This window comes from Geotrypetes seraphini, chromosome 14, assembly GCF_902459505.1.
Source record: "Geotrypetes seraphini chromosome 14, aGeoSer1.1, whole genome shotgun sequence".
NCBI lineage: Eukaryota > Metazoa > Chordata > Amphibia > Gymnophiona > Dermophiidae > Geotrypetes > Geotrypetes seraphini.
Genome location: NC_047097.1, coordinates 10,071,618 through 10,089,059, shown reverse-complemented (window position 1 = coordinate 10,089,059; position 17,442 = coordinate 10,071,618). Strand labels below are relative to the sequence as shown.

Below are 17,442 nucleotides of genomic sequence, written 5' to 3'. Positions count from 1 at the left end.
CAGACCTGCTCTGGCATAGGATCTCTCCTTTTTAAGCAGGATGGGGGCAGCCACGCTCTGCAGGCAAGTTCTCTCCAACAGACCATACTCCAGTTGCCCCATGCTTCCCTCTTTCATTGTAGTGGCACTCTATAGGTTAATATCAAACTACACTAATCATTTTCTCTCTCATCCCCACAGCGCCATCCTGTGGTAAAAGGAACAGAATGCAGCTTGATCAGCTATATGCAACGAAGTCTTTATAGCTTTTGCCCAACCTCTACCCATGCTTTCTCCAACACGACAGCATGAAAGACAAGTGCTGCCTCTGTAATATTAATTAAATGCTGGAAAGTGATGAAGAAAAATGTATCTTCTTCCTATGAAGGCCCTTTTTGCTACACAGCAGGATAACAAGTAGTAAACAAAGAGAGCAGAAAACAGGAATCAGATCTGGCTAAGGATGATTGTACACTAATTGTTTATTAAATGAGCATGTTTATACATTAGGAATAAAATCACTGTTCTCTTTGTTCAACTTTCTTTGGAAGATAGTAGCGTATCTGTGCAGTTCACTAATGCAATCGAGCTTCAAATGGGGCACAGTCTGACACTGTAATTCAAGATTTATAGTCTTAGCAATAAAACAGGATCACAGTGTGCAGTCTCTGCTATTATAAACTCTGAAAGAGGGAGATTTAATTACATATTTAACTACTGATGCTATATTTGGGAAAGACAAAAGAAAAGCAAAAGCATATTGGCTTATTTACCTTGATCGTTGGGCATTTTATCTGAAGATACAGCTACCAGGGAAAGCATAACAGAAAGAGAAAAAGAAAGATCACAAAGTTGGAGATCATCTTGATGAGAAATAGAGAGCCGCAATAAAAAAACAAAAAGCAAAGCTGCCTACCTGTAATAGGTGTTCATGAAGACAGAAGCCACATAAGGCAATATTAGGGGATAAGGACTTGTATACCACCTTGTTGTAGTTACACTACCACATTCAAAGCAACTAAACAGAAATTGGGAGGAGAACAATTTTTTTTTCCAAATGTTGCCGCTTTTCTCCTGACATGCCAATGAGGCCCCGTGATGAGTTTCGGCACATAGCCCTAAAACCCCTTCATGTGTCACCCTTGGTTGGCCCAATATCAGACCTCATCTTTTCTAAGTATTATTGTAGTTTTGAAAAAAGAAAGAAAGATGTGGCACCTCAGACTAACCAATTATTGAAGCATGAACTTTTTAAGACATAGAATCCACTTCATCAGACGTATTTGGTCCTCGAAAGCTCATGCCTCCACAAATTGATTAGTCTATAAGTTACCATTTGCCTGTCATTTATCTCATGCCAGACTAACATGGCTACCCTTTGGAAGTTTTTATTAAAGTTTTTGCCACTAAAATTAGTACAGAAGCATTCTCCCCCCAAAAGGGAAAGGGTGTCTAATCAAGGCCTATATTCTGACCACCTGGAGCAGAAAAATCATACCTTCCTCATACAGTTCAAAGATGTGATGTACTGATATTATCCAAGTACCCTACTCAAGAATGGCATGCATAACACCAGTTTTAAAGCAGCTACACTGGTTGCCAATCCAACAAAAAGTACATTATAAGATTTTGTCAATAGTACCATGTATTGCTTACCATTTTGCAAGGATTTTTCAAAATTTATCATCCCAAGTGTTTGAGATCAGAAAATAGTATGAAACTGTGTTTGGGTGGTAGAATGATAATTTCTCACTCCTGGATTGGTGACGCTATGTTGTCAGTGGGGGTTGCAAAGTTTTGGAATGCTTTACCAGGAGCTCTGCATTTATATGTAGTTAGACTGGGTTTCAAGAAACTGTTGAAAACGCAATTATTCATAAATGCTTTCATGCGATACGAGAATGTGGAAATTTAAATCCCTGTAAATGTTTTAATGTGATAGATATTTTGAATTGTGTGCAGTGGCTTTGAAGAGCTAGGTGTTTTTTCTTCTTTTCAATGAACATCTATGTAATGTTCAATTTTTAAGTATGTTTTTATGTAAACCGTGTAGGTATTATATGGTATATAAATTTCTTAAATAAATATGTTTTCAACATATACTGATCTAGGGACCACTCATGGAAGTCCAGATGATATCCAGGTCTGTTTTCTATAACTCACTCTCCCCCTGCCAGGTATGTAAATTTTCAAGTCATTCTTCAAAGACGGTCCAGTTTCACACCTAAATAGCATGGCCATGATCAGAATATGCTCAACTAGTTTATAAAAGGACATTTTTTTTGGCCATCTAATTTCAGAAAGCCTTTTAAGTATTCAGAATGGTCCATAACGCCAGTGCAACCTTTTTGCTTTATCCTTGTAGGTTATGAAAGCTAACCTCTTATTCCTTACCTTCTCAGTTACTACTTTTAAGAACTAAAGTGGCTTTCATTTTCTCTTACTTTTATTTACTTGCCTCACAACAAAGTCTGTCACCCTTACAATAATTCCTTTCAGTTTTGCCCATTGCATTTCTACTCCTTCCAGATGTTCCTATCCAGACAATTCCTTGGCACAATCCCCCATCCAAACAAAGTTCATTTTTTTAAAGTCTAGAACCTTTACTTTTGAATGAACTCTCTATACCCGTCTCAATATTAAACTGTACCATGCAGTGATCACTGGATGCTGGATGATCACCCACTGTAACATCAGAAACACTTTCCCCGTTTGAAAGCACTAAGTCCAGTATGACCCCATCTCATGTGGGTTCCATTACCAACTGCTGGAACAGTTCCTTTTGTAGAGAATCCAGGATCTCCCTACTTCTAGAAGACCCCGCAATATACCCCTAATCAACTTCTGGCATGTTAAAATCACCTTTTAGATATATTCTGAATGTCTTGTTAGGCCACTTGAGTGGTAAATCAAATGTTAATAAAGATAAAGATATTGGAATTGGTATCAAAACCCACTTCAGCCCATCCTGATCCATCTTACCATATATGAGACGAAGATAACAGAAGTCAGTCTGGCATAGGTCTTACTTCCCCACTGCTGGAGTTGCCCTACTTCAGCTCATAACACCTTATCAACAGCCCAGAAATCATTTAAGTTTTGCTATTTAGGGATCATCTGTGTCTATCTCATGCAATAGAAAAATGATCCCGATATTGATATTGAAGAATGCATTATCACAGAATAAGATATAGGTCATTAATCGGCCAGCAATTCCTACACTCTCATGCAGCTTTTGAATTGCAGACTGCCCTCAAAGACCTTGAACACGATAAAACTTCTCTATAACCACAAGATCATTTATAAGAACCAAAGTATGTGGCCTCTAGTCTTACTTTTATCATAAAATCCAAATAAACAAAAGGTGTTTAAATATGAAAGAAAATTTCCAGAATTCATTTTCATCATTAAACTTGGACAAACGTTCCAACAAAAGAATTGAGAAAGACTCCACCAGTCCCAAAAGGGAAGCTATAGAATTTGCAAAGGAAGAGAAAAATTTCAAGGAATTAAATAATCAGATGAGGAACAAGTGGCAAACGTATAAATCCAGCAGGAAAAGCAAAGATACTTACCTGTAGCAGGTGTTCTTCAAGGACAGCAGGCATAGCAAGTTCAATTTAAAATGCTTTTACCTGCATTTAAAGCCTTTTGTCAGGACTCTCCAGATTATATTTCTTCTATGACTATACCCTAATTCATCTGCCCGGATTCTTAGTTCAATAAATGATCACCAATTTTGCCTGAGACTCACAAAGCCCAGCAGCACCTTCTTTTTCAGAGCTGCTTCATTCTGGAAAAGCATATCATTGGCTATATATTCCAAGGAATCTCTATGCAACTTCAAAACTCTCCTAAAGTCTTGGCTGTTTGAACAAGCTTTTCCTCCTTAATTTTAGGCAGGGATAAGTGATCTAGCCCACTGCCCTCAGTGTGTCTGTTAGTATCTGTGCGACTGGTGGTTCTTTCCTATCAAATTATTGGAGTCTTTTTCATTGCCTGTGTATTTTAGATTGTAAACCGCTGAGGCCTACATTTTCAATTATAGTAAACCATAAATATATATATTCTCATATGTGGGTATGGACAGTGCCAAATGCAGTGTCACAAAAGCTTTAGACAATGCCCATACCACACCTCTTAGTTTTCAAAAATGTAGTCTCTAATTAATTCACAGCAGAGAAATATATTTTTGATAGGTGTTAAGTGCCACCTACCTTTAGGGGTCCGGAACTGCACTGCTTCTGACATAGGCCCCATGCCCTTGGAATTACGAGCCTGAATCTTGAAGAAGTATGGTGTGTCACTGGTTAGTTCTTGAATTTGATGTGTTAGTCGGTTTCCCATCACAGGTTCAATGACCCAGTCATGAAGTTCAGCATTCACATCCGTGCTGTAGTAAATGATGTAACCTGTCCACAAGATAAAAAATTAGAGCGACAGTACTCAAACTTGATGGTAACTAGAGTAGGTGATGGTAGTGGAAGCCCAAATATTTAGGACCAGGACTCATTAAAAGCCAAGAGTCCTTGTTTGAGTAGTCTGAAGAGGAGTGTGTGGTATAGTGGTTAGAGCTATAGCCTCAGCACAATGAAGTGGTGGGTTCAAATCCTTCGCTGCTTTCCTTGTGATCCTGGGCAAGTCACTTAGGGCAGGATTCACTAAAGTCCCTAAATCTATCCTATTCGTATCCTATCCGTTTCTGAGTCATTGCAGCCGATCGATTCAGTACAGCTTGTCCATGCAAATGATACAATCGTAAACACGCCGCTATTAGTGCTGAAACATCGATCAACGCGCGTGCGCACTGTATCCTGGTTAGTTTAGAAGCTCATAATGCATGCGCTAGCTATTTAGGAATTCACTGCGTAGAAATGGGGCGTGGTTTAATCGCGGACATCATTAACAGTCTCCGAATGCACCTACCGCAAGGAAGGGGGAAGGGGTAGCTGGCCCATAAAAGTTTTATTTGATTTTTGGGGTTTTTTTGGGTTATTTGGAATTGATATTTGAAATGTACAATGCGCAAGGACAGCACAGGGTTAATCCGCGGTTTTCTCGCAATGCGCATTACAAATACGAGATTCACTCCCGCGCTTGCTATGCGCATTCCAAAAAAGAAAAAAAAAATATTTCTAACGCTTATGTACATGAAGGTTTACATATATTTAAAAGTTTTGATATATTTATGATTTTTGGAGGGGTAGATATATATTTTTGATGGGGTTCTTAAACATGCACGTGTCAGTTGCTAGGCAGAAATAGCCGGCGAGGATGAAAACAACTGGTCCTCAGCAGTCATAACTTTCTGGCATGGAAAGGCCAGTCGGTTTGGAGGAAATGGTTTCATGAATTGACGCGTTAAGAAATTTACATGCATTTTTACTCATTTGCATGCGCTGATCGCATACGGTGCGGATGAGGTCTGGAGGGTGGTTAGTGAATCGAGCCGGGGTCGGAAATTGAGCGCAAACCAAGCGGTACACGATCAGTTTGCTTAGTGAATCTAGCCCTTAATCCCCTCATTGTCCCAGGTACTTAAACCTTTGCAAATACCTGCTTAATTTACATAGTGTGCATGAGCACTTACACTAGCTCTATAACTGTCGTAAGTGATCATGCCTAAATGTTAGATATGTAATACCTATGTTAGTGTTCTATAAGGAAACACAGGTGCACACATTCCTTTATAGACTCCTAATGTGTGCTTTGTTATACGTCTGCCCCCCAAAATTCACAAACACTGAAGCTTTCAGAGCAGGTGTAGATTTTTGTAGGAGCATTTGTATATAGGGCTATTTTATAAAAGCACATAGGCATCTATGCTGCTTTTGTAAAACAGGTTCTTCTCAGGACATGTCAACATAGGCATCCTGTTAAAAAGTAGTCCCTGAAAACCTACACTCTTTGATACACAATATTATTATTGTTCTGTCTGCTCAAAGAGAGACACACCAGTAAGAGGAAAAACCTGCATCTACGTTCCTCAGATCTCTACTTATACCAGCAAGGGAGTTATTTACTTGGTATCCATGCAAGATAATATGCTCTTTGGATAAAGAAATGCCACCATTTGTTAAAAGCTACTACATCCCACTGGCTAAGGGCCTTGTGGAAAATCTAAAAGTGTCAGAAAACAGCAAACAAGAAAGTCAGAAGTTGATCCAATTTTTAGAATTACAATTGGAGTACAGCTCTAGCAACACTACTCTTCTGAAAACACTGGCATTCTATTTTTTAATATGTCAAATACATTGAATACTTTTCTTCGTTGCAGAGTTCAGATTTTCCCTTTTGTGTTTCAGGCAAAGTGAGTCCTCGAGGGTCATCTTGATTTTTTTACATAAGTGTATGAACACTTCTCAGATGCCGTGATATCTTTTGGTACTGTTTCCTGGACAACAAGGCTACCTTCAGTGAAGAGTTCAACATCAACAGCCAACTATCACAAAGACACTCACCTGTAATTTTGCCATTAGCTTCAGATGGAGGTTGCCAATTTATAATTATGGTACGTGGTTTTCCCTCTTTGCTTACCACAGTTACATCTTTTGGAGGAGAAGTAGGAACTGTAGAGAACAACATTCCCAATATAAATCTGTGTATTTTTCTTTTTTGTTTCTGTATAGAAACAACCTGAATCTGCATATTCTTTAAACCTACAGTATGTTTATCACTTGTTTAAAACATTCATTCTCAAACATCCTGAAAGCATACCTAAAATTTGAAATATGAGGATACTGCATATACTTAAATCTCATGCATATTCCTTATATATATCCTTAAAATTAGACTGTTAGGTAAGCAGCCAGGAAAAGAATTGAGAACCACTGATTTAAAGCATGCCACATGGCCCATATCATTACATATTATACAAGCTTTTATTTTTAAATAAATCTATTCCTCCTAGTTTACAATAGTAAAGGAAGTCTGTTTTCCGTTTCAGTTTACAACTACAGTATGAAGCCAGTAAATACCTCACTTAAGTTTGTCTGTGAGACTTATTTGTTAAAAGCAATGCCTGCTCTAAAGCCATTTTTGATGCTTAAGCACTAAAAATACTGGAATTTATAGAATGTTCAAATATTTATGGCTCTAAGTGAAAAGAAAATATTAACCTGTTGTCATTGTTCTCGTAATGACAACATGACTTAAATCCTCACATATGGGTGGCATCACCAATGGAGCCTGGTGCAGAAAACAACTTTTTTCTAGAAGCTTTTGGATAGGCTCGCTGTACGTATGCTTGTTCCTGTCTGCTATGTCATTAGGGACCTTCTAGTCTATTACAAGCCAGAGGAATATAATTCCTTTGGGAGGTAGGAAGGTTATGAGAATTCAAGTCTTCTTGTCCTCAAAGAACACCTACTACAAGAAACAAATTTTATTTTGAGAACATGCCATCAACAGAAAAAAAAAAAAAGGGGGGGGGAATAACATAGAAATGGTGCTGCAACAAGCAGTCAATAATATTTTTGATGTCAACTGTTCTGGAAATGAAAGAGAAGGCCCTGTGGGAGATGGAGCTAGATTTTAAACCCCAAAAAGATTCTGGAGGACTGTCTGACCCAAGTCTATTGCTGCGAGAGAAGTTCTGTATTTCAAGCAATAGCTGGATGTGAAAGTATGGATGGATATCTATGTTGCAGCCCTGCAAATCTTCTCTATGATAGCTAATCTCAAGTGGGCTACTGATACAGCCATAGCTCTGGCATTATGAGCTGTGACATGATCCTCTAAAATCAGCCCAATCTAGGCATAAGTGAAGGAAATGCAGTTTGCTAGCCAACAACTGAGGACTGTATAGCGATGAGTTTACCTTCTGCCAGTCAAAGATAAGGACCAAATGCTCTCAGGTGTATGCTAACCGAGATGGTTTTGAGACTTGCCTCTAATAAAAGTAAAAGGTATTCAAGCAGTTTTTATGTGAAGCTGGTAAAAGGATCTAGGGCCTTGCCCACACACCAGATGGCAAATCTCTTTCATTTAAATCCATATGCCCATTTAGTAGAATTCCTTCTGGCAGTCAGCAAGATTTGTCAGATAAGTTCAGAGAAGCTAGTGTGGATTTCTCAACATCCAAGTTATGAGGACTAATGTGTCCTGATCTTGTATGATCAGTGTTGCAAAATACGCCAGTCTCATAGGAGTTCCGATGGAAAGACCCAGCAGAATGGAAACCATACTTGTAATAGCCTTAACATACTCGAAGTCTGCCCCATATAAAGTAAGGGGCACGGGCATCAGACCAGGTAAATCACCACGCTGGAAGTGCATGAAGTTTCTTTGTCTTGTTACTGGATGGTAAAAAATACATCTGTCTCTATCATGTTGGCACACACTGAACAATGTCCACAAGCCCTATGATCATGCAAACTACCTTCACTCAATATTCTTTGTGACCAAGGTACATTAGGGATAAGCAGATTTCCCAGGCTTTGGTTACACTCAAAGGAAAACAAGATCTTCACATCTTTCAAACATGGATGTATTTTTAACAATGTCAAATGTGGCTGTATGGCTTTTTGAAGTTCTACTTTCAAGCAGTATGGGTGCATACTTGTGAATGCCAACAGCGTATTCCTGTCCATGGGTTTTGAAAACACAGTGGTTTTAAAACTCTCACGATCTTTAGTCACCCACACATCCAAAAATGAAATTGTATGCTGATCCCAATGTGCAGTAAACTGTATTTTAGGATGGCGAGCACTGATGTAAATCAAAATTTCCTGAAATTCTGCTAAGGTCTCTTTCCACAAGCAGAAAACATCATCAATGTATTAGACTCAGCATACCATCATAGAAAAATACTCAGAGGGAAACACCCATTTGTCCCATGAAGAGGTTTGCCACTTTAGGAGCAAAAGAAGCACCAATTGCAACACCTGAACATTGTTTATAAGTGTCATCAAAGAAAAAATAATTGTGTCATGGCAATTTTACTTAAAGCCACCAAGAGGTCTGGTTCTACACTCTAAAGAGGCTTGTATCACTGTTAACGCCTCTTCCTGGGGTATAGAGGTATACAAGGATGTTACATCCATCGTGATCATATAGGTGACCTGCAGATATGCTATATCCCATGCCTGCAATAACTGCAAAAAATGTTTAGAATCAAGAGGGCACGAACTTGCTGAATACGAGGTCTCAAATGTATATCCACATATTTGCACACTCATTCTAACAGGGACCCATGTGCAAACACAATGGGATGTCCCAGTGGGTTATCCTTACCCCAACATGGACTGGCTAAATGTTACATCAGGGAATGCTTCTTGGAGCAACTGGTCCATGAACCAACAAGAGGGGGAGCTATTTTAGATTTGGTCCTTAGTGGAATGCAAGGAATAGTGCAGGAGTTAACTGTGTTAAGTCTGCTGGGAAACAGTGATCATAACGTGATCAAATTTGAGCTATTGGGAGTAACAACACAAAAGAAAGCTACTGTAGCAGCATTTAATTTTCAAAACAGTAACTATGATAAAATGAAGAAAATGATTAAAAAGAAGCTAAAAGGATCAGATGCAAAGGTTAGGATTGTAAACCAGGTGTGGATGTTATTTAAAAAATACCATCGTGGAAACCCAAACCAGATGTGTTTCATGTATCAGCAAAGGTGGAAAAAAGAGAAAACGAGAGCTGGCATGGTTAAAAGGTGAAGTGAAAGAGGCTAATAGAGTCAAAAAAACATCCTTTAAAGAATGGAAAAAAGGATCCGAATGAAGAAAATAAGAAGAGACACAAGCCCTGGCAAGTTAGATGCAAAGAATTGATAAAGAAAGCTAAGAAAGAATATGAAGAGAAACTTGCAAAAGAGGCAAAAACTCGTAACAATTTTTTTAGGTACATCAGAAACAGAAAAACTGTGAGGGAATCTGTGATACCGTTGGATGATCAAGGAGCAAAAGGGGTGCTCAGGGAGGATAAGGCCATAGCGAAGAAACTGAATGAATTCTTTGCTTCGATCTTGACGCTGAACCGGAAAAGGTTTTTAAGGGAACTGAAAGAAATCTCGGTGAATCTGGAAGATGCACTAAGCCAAAACAACAAGTTAAAAAGTGATAAATTGCCTGGACCAGATGGTATACATCACAGGGTACTAAAAGAACTCAAACATGAAATTGCAGACTTGCTGTTAGTGATCTGTAACCTATCACTAAAATTGTCTGTAGTACCATGAAGATTGGAGGGTGGCCAATGTTACGCCACTTTTTTTAAAAGGGTTCCAGGGGAGATCTGAGGAATTACAGATGGGTAAGCCTGACTTCAGTACCAGGCAAAATGGTGGAAACAATTATAAAAAATAAAATTGTGGAACACATAGACAAACATGTTTTAATGAGACAGAGTTAACATGGATTCAGCAGAGAGAGATCTTGTTTCACCAATTTGCTTGACTTCTTTGAAGGTGTGAGTAAACATGTGGATAAAGATGAGCCAGTTGATACAGTGTATCTAGATTTTCAGAAAGCATTTGACAAAGTTCCTCATGAGAAAATTAAAGAGTCATCAATATGTAGCAAAGTTCAGTTGTGGATTAGGAATTGGTTATCGGATAGAAAACAGAGGGTAGGGTTAAATGGTCATTTTTATCAATGGAGGAGAGTAAACAGTGGAGTGCTGCAGGGATCTGTACTGGGACAATTGCTATTTATAAATGATCTGGAAATTGGAACGACGAGTAAGGTGATTAAATTTGCAGATGGCACTAAACTTCAAAGTTGTTAAAATGCATGTAAGAACATAAGAAATGCCTCCGCTGGGTCAGACCTGAGGTCCATCGCGCCCAGCAGTCCGCTCACGCGGCGGCCCATCAGGTCCAGGACCTGTGCAGTAATCTTTTATCTATACCCCTCTATCCCTTTTTCCAGCAGGAAATAGGCCAATCCTTTCTTAAACCCCAGTACCGTTCGCTGCCCTATAATGTCCTCTGGAAGTGCATTCCAGGTGTCCACCACACGTTGGGTAAAGAAGAACTTCCTAGCATTCGTTTCGAATCTGTCCCCTTTCAACTTTTCCGAATGCTCTCTTGTTTTTTTATTTTCTGAAAGTTTGAAGAATCTGTCCCTCTCTACTCTCTCTATGCCCTTCATGATCTTGTAAGTCTCTATCATATCCCCTCTAAGTCTTCTCTTCTCCAGGGAAAAGAGACCCAGTTTCTCCAATCTCTCAGCGTATGAAAGGCTTTCCATCCCCTTAATCAGTCGTGTCGCTCTCCTCTGAACTCTCTCGAGTAACACCATATCCTTCTTAAGGTATGGTGACCAATACTGGACGCAGTACTCAAGATGCGGACGCACCATTGCCCGGTACAGCGGCAGGATAACTTCTTTCGTTCTTGTTGTAATACCCTTCTTGATTATACCCAGCATTCTATTCGCTCTCTTAGCGGCCGCTGCGCACTGTGCCGTCGGCTTCATTGTCATGTCCACCATTACCCCCAAGTCCCTTTCTTGGGTACTCTCATTCAATAACATCCCTCCCATCGTATAGCTGTGCCTCGGGTTTCTGATTCCCACTTGCAATACTTTACACTTCTCAACATTGAACTTCATCTGCCATCTCTCTGCCCATGTACACTTCCTCCTCCCCATTCGTGGTTTCTGCACTCGCGATTTCACATAATCGCAATTTTTTTCTGGGGAGGGGGAAAATTTTTTTAAAAACCATATTTTTTTACCTCCCTCTCGCCTTCCCGACCTTACCTGGTGGTCTAGAGGGCTTTCGGGGCAGGAGCGATCTTCCTATGCTCCTGCCCCGTGCAGATCGCCATGAGGAAATGGCTGTAGGCAGTTCCTGTCGTGGTCTCGAGAGATTACGGGAACTCCCAGCAGCCACATGGTGAACCTGATGGGCTGGGCAGGGTTTTAGCTTCTGTTTTTGTGCTGATATGTTATGTTGACTGTATTGCTTTTGAAAAATTATAAATAAATTTAAAAAATATATATATATATATATATATATATATATAAAGAAATACTGAGGCTTCCTGGTGCATTGGTGAAGCTTCTTCTCCCCCCACCCCCCCAAGTACTAGAAACAAATACCGGAGCAGCTAACTTACCTGTGAGCCCCTTTGGAACTAAAAGTCAGGTATCTTTTTCAGATACAGGATGTGTCATAAATATTGGTTGGACTGTATCAGAGCTTAATATCGATTATGAAGCTGAAGCATCATGTCTGGTGAAGAAATGCTCCACCTGAATTTCTGAACTGCTGCCATTGACAAAGTTGTGTGTGTTACAGTAGAAGTAGCCACTTCTTACTGAGCCACTCGGTGTATTGGAATCAGGATCTTGGATCCATAGATGCTACTATACTCTGTCTAATGGCAAGGAAGATAAGTGGGCCTTGAGTCAAGAGTTCTTTGTGGACAGATGCAACCTCAGTGCTCTTATTGCCAAAAATTCCCAGGCTTCAGCTCAAGGCTTATAACAGCATACCACAAAAAAATGTTTTAACAACATTGAATAGTCAATGGAAAACTTCATTAAAGACCAGGGAACTTGTAGAAGAGAACTGTGCAACAGCCAGAGAACTTAAAGGATGAAAACCACTGAAAATATGAAAAATTAGGCACCCATGTGTTGGTGTGAGAAAATGGTTCAGGTCACCTCTGCATAAAAGTTTAGATTGAAGAGATCATGTAGACAGGTATGAATGTGTGTGGAGCCTACCGAAAAGTGTGTTGAAAAGTTGCCGTGGTACTGCTTCCTATGCCAGGTTCCACTAATAATGCCATTTCATATGTGAGGAATTTTACAGATCTGCTTGTCCACAGGGAAAAAGATCTTATAACAAGACTGTCTCTTGATTTTTTTTGAACTGTTAAATTTAATTTCATGGTTTTCAGAATATGACATTCAATTATAAGCAAAAAGAAAAAAAATGATTAAAATACAGTAAGCAAACACCACAGTGTAAAAGGTAAAGTAAGAAAAAAATCTGCAACTTGAGAACATCACATCTTCCATTTCACTCATTCACTTGTCTTAGTAGGTTCTTTTCCTAAGAGAATAGCTTATTTCAGGCCAGTGCAAGAAATCACCAGGAGTAAGTAACAATTATAATTATATATAACAAAGGAAATATTACCAGACAAAGGTCACATTCTATGGAAGCATAGATATGAAAAGTCTACCTAGGTTTCTGGTATGGTTAATTTGTCTGGCAAGCAAACACCTTCTACTCAGTGTATTGATTGATTTTCTTAAATTTTTCTACTAACAATACTTTTCTCTCAGCTGCATAGCTGCTTATGCAATGAGATTCCCTCTTGAACTTGGAATTGGGAGTTTGCTCCCAAAAACCATGGATTCAGAAAGCTACCTGAAATTTATTTGTAAAATAAATTCTTTCTGGCAGCAGCATACATAAAAGGTAGGCTTTTCCTATTCAAAATGGTTTACAACTGATGAACATCTTAACAATCTACTGCTACAGAGAACATACAGAACCACAAATGAGACTTAACTGGCAAAGACTATGACAAAATACCTGTTTCAAAGGTGGTTCCATGAGCAGTCATACTCCATGTACTTGACCTTCGACCTTTGGTCACCATCACAGAAAATTCATATAGGGTATTTGGTTTCAATCCAGTTACTAAGTAACTCAGAGTTGTTGTGTTTGCCATCTGAAAGAGAAAGGACTTCTAATGGAAGGTGCCTTATAGTGATCAATCAGATATGTTTGGCTTATGACTGTTTCACCATTATGCAAACCCATTCTCTTATTTATTCATAGCACATCATCATTGGAAAGTACATTTTACATAAGCTGTACTTGAACAACAAAAGATTTTAAATTGGTAGTTACAATTCTCAGCTAGTAATTGTACTTCAGGAAACGTCAACAATGAGATTCATGAGGTAAAATATCACATCACAATAGTGTCTTACTGTAAATTATAACAAGAAAAACATGCTTGCAATACCCTGATCACACCCTCCCATTGAAAATGATCTTTCAGTTGATTAAACTCTATAACACAAAGGAACAAGGCTTGGTTCAAGTAAACAGAGCATCTCTCTCATACAGCAAAAGAAAGACTTCAAACAATGTTTAGTTTTTATGCAGCTTCCTTTCATCCATCCACAATTAAAAAATAACTTTCTTGAACTCACACTGACTTTCTTGTGAAGGTGTGAACTAATGGTTACAGTAGCAGGCTGAGAACTGGGGAAGCCCTGTTCAAATCCCACTACAGTTCCTTCAGACCTTGGGAGAGAATAGGCATCTCTAATTTAGCAGGGAGTGTTCTGACTGGAAGAATAAGAAATCAACAGCTTTAGTCAGTAGTATTAATACCGAGTACAAAAAAAGCTGCCGCCATCTTTACTTGATAAAGCAGTGAAACTGGGTGACGAAGATGGCTCTGGTAGGATTTGGGCTATTTAATAAAACTGTGAATAATGATATAAGATAGACTTAATAATCTTTAAGTATTTTTTTTAGGGGAGTATCCTTGAAAAAGCTTCAGGCGAAACATGTTGGATATAAACTTCCCAGATTGTGGGCCAAGAGGTCTTGAATTATTGTATGAGGCTTGTAAATGATAAGGAAACTAGGATATACCACAAGAAAATAAGAGATATGTTTTCAGTAGTGGGAGTACAGCTCTGGAACTCACTTCCCAGAGTTATGAGACTGTGTAAAGATACATGTTTCAAGAAACGGTTGAAAACTCAACTGTTCATCGATGCTTTTATGTAATATGTATAGACTGAACACTGAATAAATCTGGCATTGCATTGTCCCTAAGAGTTAATGTAGTGATGCTGCAAGATGAAGCGAGAACTCCAGCTTGATAAAGTTTGATATGTTAATGTTAATTTTGTTCGAAGTACATTTAGTTTGTATTTATAATACGTATGTTATTTTGTACATCACTTTGATCTTATGCGGTTTATAGATTTTTAAAAAATAAATAAATAAAATAACCTTTCTAGTGATATCTTAATGTTTGAACAGCTTTTAAGAGCTAAACTGATTTAAGAAAAATTGACTATAGTTAAAGGACCAACAATGATATGACACATAAAGCTTACCGCTATGAAAGAATTTTAAATGTGAAGTGGTGTCACTGAGGCCTTGTAATATCAACATTATCTATAGTTCAGCTGAGATTTAGTTAATTACCCGGAGTATATGAGATATAAGTTTGTAGCCACTAAAAGAAGAATGTTACAATTTGGTAAATCCCTTAACCCACCATTTATTTAGATACAAACCTAGATTGTGAGGGTCAGGGAAATACGTACTGTACCTGAACATAACTCACCTTGTGCTACAACTGAAAAATATGTGTACCAAATAAATAATGAAACGGACAACAGTTTTTTTTATTTGCAATAATGAAACAGATCTACTAGTGAAAGCATTGGGTTTAAAATATTTTCATTGAAGAATTTGGTTTTTATTTTAGACTAGCTGATCAACCGGCATTGCCGGATATCCCAGAAGCAAGAATGGCCCTCTCTATGGGGCTGAACTTGGACTTAAACAGCATCATGAGTGTCTCAACGAGCCCGAAAACTATGGATTAGACACTTATCTTTCATATCCTGTAGTCAGGCCTCACACTATACTGTCTCTGAAGCTCTAGATGTAGCAGCTCTCTCTTTCATATCCTGTAGTCGGGTCTTATGCTGCTGGACTGTTTCTGAAGCTCTAGATGTAGCTGTTGAAAACTTGCCTTACGTTTCCTTGGAGGCATTGTTACAGCAATCACCGCACAGTGTGACACTACTCCCCAAGCTTCACACAATTGGTCAAAGCAATATCAGTCTTTTTTGATGTCACCCCCTTCCCATCCCCACAGTATTTTTTCCCAGATAGTAATGATATGTATACCAAGTTTGACTGAAATCTGTCCATGTGTTTCGGAGTTATGCTAGAACATACATACATATGATTTTATATATATAGAGATTAATAATGCAAACAGTACTATATACAGTAACTACTGTAAGTAAAAATGAGCAATCAGATGTCTAAGACATAGAACAGAGATCAAGCAAGGTATTTCTGAGCAAGTCCAGGGTGGTTTCAAACTGGCTACCACATACCAGTCCATAGAAAGGTGTGTGAAAATGACAACTGAGGATGCTGATCATGTGTACAATCAGGAGAGGAGGAAACATTATATTATGGGTCAGATGGTCAACAGAGAGCTCAAATCGAAATATAAGCAAATAAGATATGACCTCTTTGCTGGATTTTGTTAAACATTAAATTAACTGCATAAATGATATTTTAAAGACAGTTATGTGTTTACTTTATTTCTACATATTTCGACTGTGATTTGATGTAGGTAAGATTCACTTCAAGCAGTTTCCAAAGATAGCTTCAGATTCAGCAGGCAAAACTGCATAATTTGGTCACTAGCAGTTTGTAAAGTTTAAAAAATAAAAATCTATCATATATATATATATATATATATATATATATATATTTGAATATAAACCGATCCAAATACAATCCGAGGTGACCCTTTTCCCCCCAAAAAGGAGGAAAAAAAGTTGACTCGAATGTAAACTGAGATTAGAAATTTGAGTGATCCTGGTGAGCCAGTCTACAAAGGCTAGACATCCTTGTCATAAATTTTAACTCATTTTTTAAAACTTTAAATATATTAGTAGTGAGGAACCAAACAAGGTTTACAATAACAGCAGTTTAAACAATATCTACCTCTAACTATGCATCAGACTAAGCCAGGATTTGATACTGTTGGTGGTTTCCAAGACCATTTCTTCCAACATCCAGGCTGTAGCTTGCATTAATGCCTTATGCAGAGCCACTCACAGATCATACACAATGTCCCTGTCTTTATGTGCCTGTACATTTCATGGTCCGTTTCTCGAAAAGGACACCGGAACGTTCAAGAAAGGGATAAAAACCATCCTCTTCACAGACTACTTTAGCCAATAACACAACATAGAGAAGAGAGATAGTTGGCTACATGAAAGGATGAACACAGTAGAGCTAACCAGAACTGCAGAGAATATGAAACAAAACATATGAGGAAAAACCTCAGACATACACTTTTGAGCACACGCATTATTACATTTAAGTGGGTTTCTGAGGTTTTTCCACCATTATTTAATAGAATTATAAAAAAACTGAAGTAAAAGTTTTTTGTGAGACAATTTATTCTCCACTGTTTTACATTTTGTTTTGTTGAAACAATTGGTGTGGAGTTCCCTATGTTTGGTATTTAAGGACTCTTATATTTTAAATAATACACACATGTACACATAACATAATAGTCATACTGGTTCAGATCAGTGGGCTGTTTCCAATCCAGGTCACAAGTAGCTGGCAGAAAGCCAAATAGTAACAATATTCCATGCTCCCAATCCCAGGGCAAGCAGTGACTTTTCTCATGTCTGCCTCAACAGCATAAGAATATATGTACAGATATTTATACCTTCTTTGGAGCAGATGTAAATATGTGCATCA

General features: G+C 38.3%; 1 protein-coding gene across 11 annotated transcripts in view; it reads right to left on the bottom strand.

The window, feature by feature from the left end:
• NEO1 (neogenin 1) overlaps positions 1–17,442 on the bottom strand; it is a 360,380-nt gene that overhangs the window by 35,874 nt on the left and 307,064 nt on the right. For all 11 annotated transcript variants that reach the window (XM_033919940.1, XM_033919941.1, XM_033919937.1 and 8 more), the window contains exons 18-20: positions 13,477–13,615; positions 6,441–6,548; positions 4,197–4,391 (exon numbers count right to left, since the gene is read on the bottom strand). In XM_033919940.1, coding sequence (XP_033775831.1) covers positions 4,197–4,391; positions 6,441–6,548; positions 13,477–13,615 — 442 coding nt within the window. The remainder of the gene's footprint in view (positions 1–4,196; positions 4,392–6,440; positions 6,549–13,476; positions 13,616–17,442) is intronic.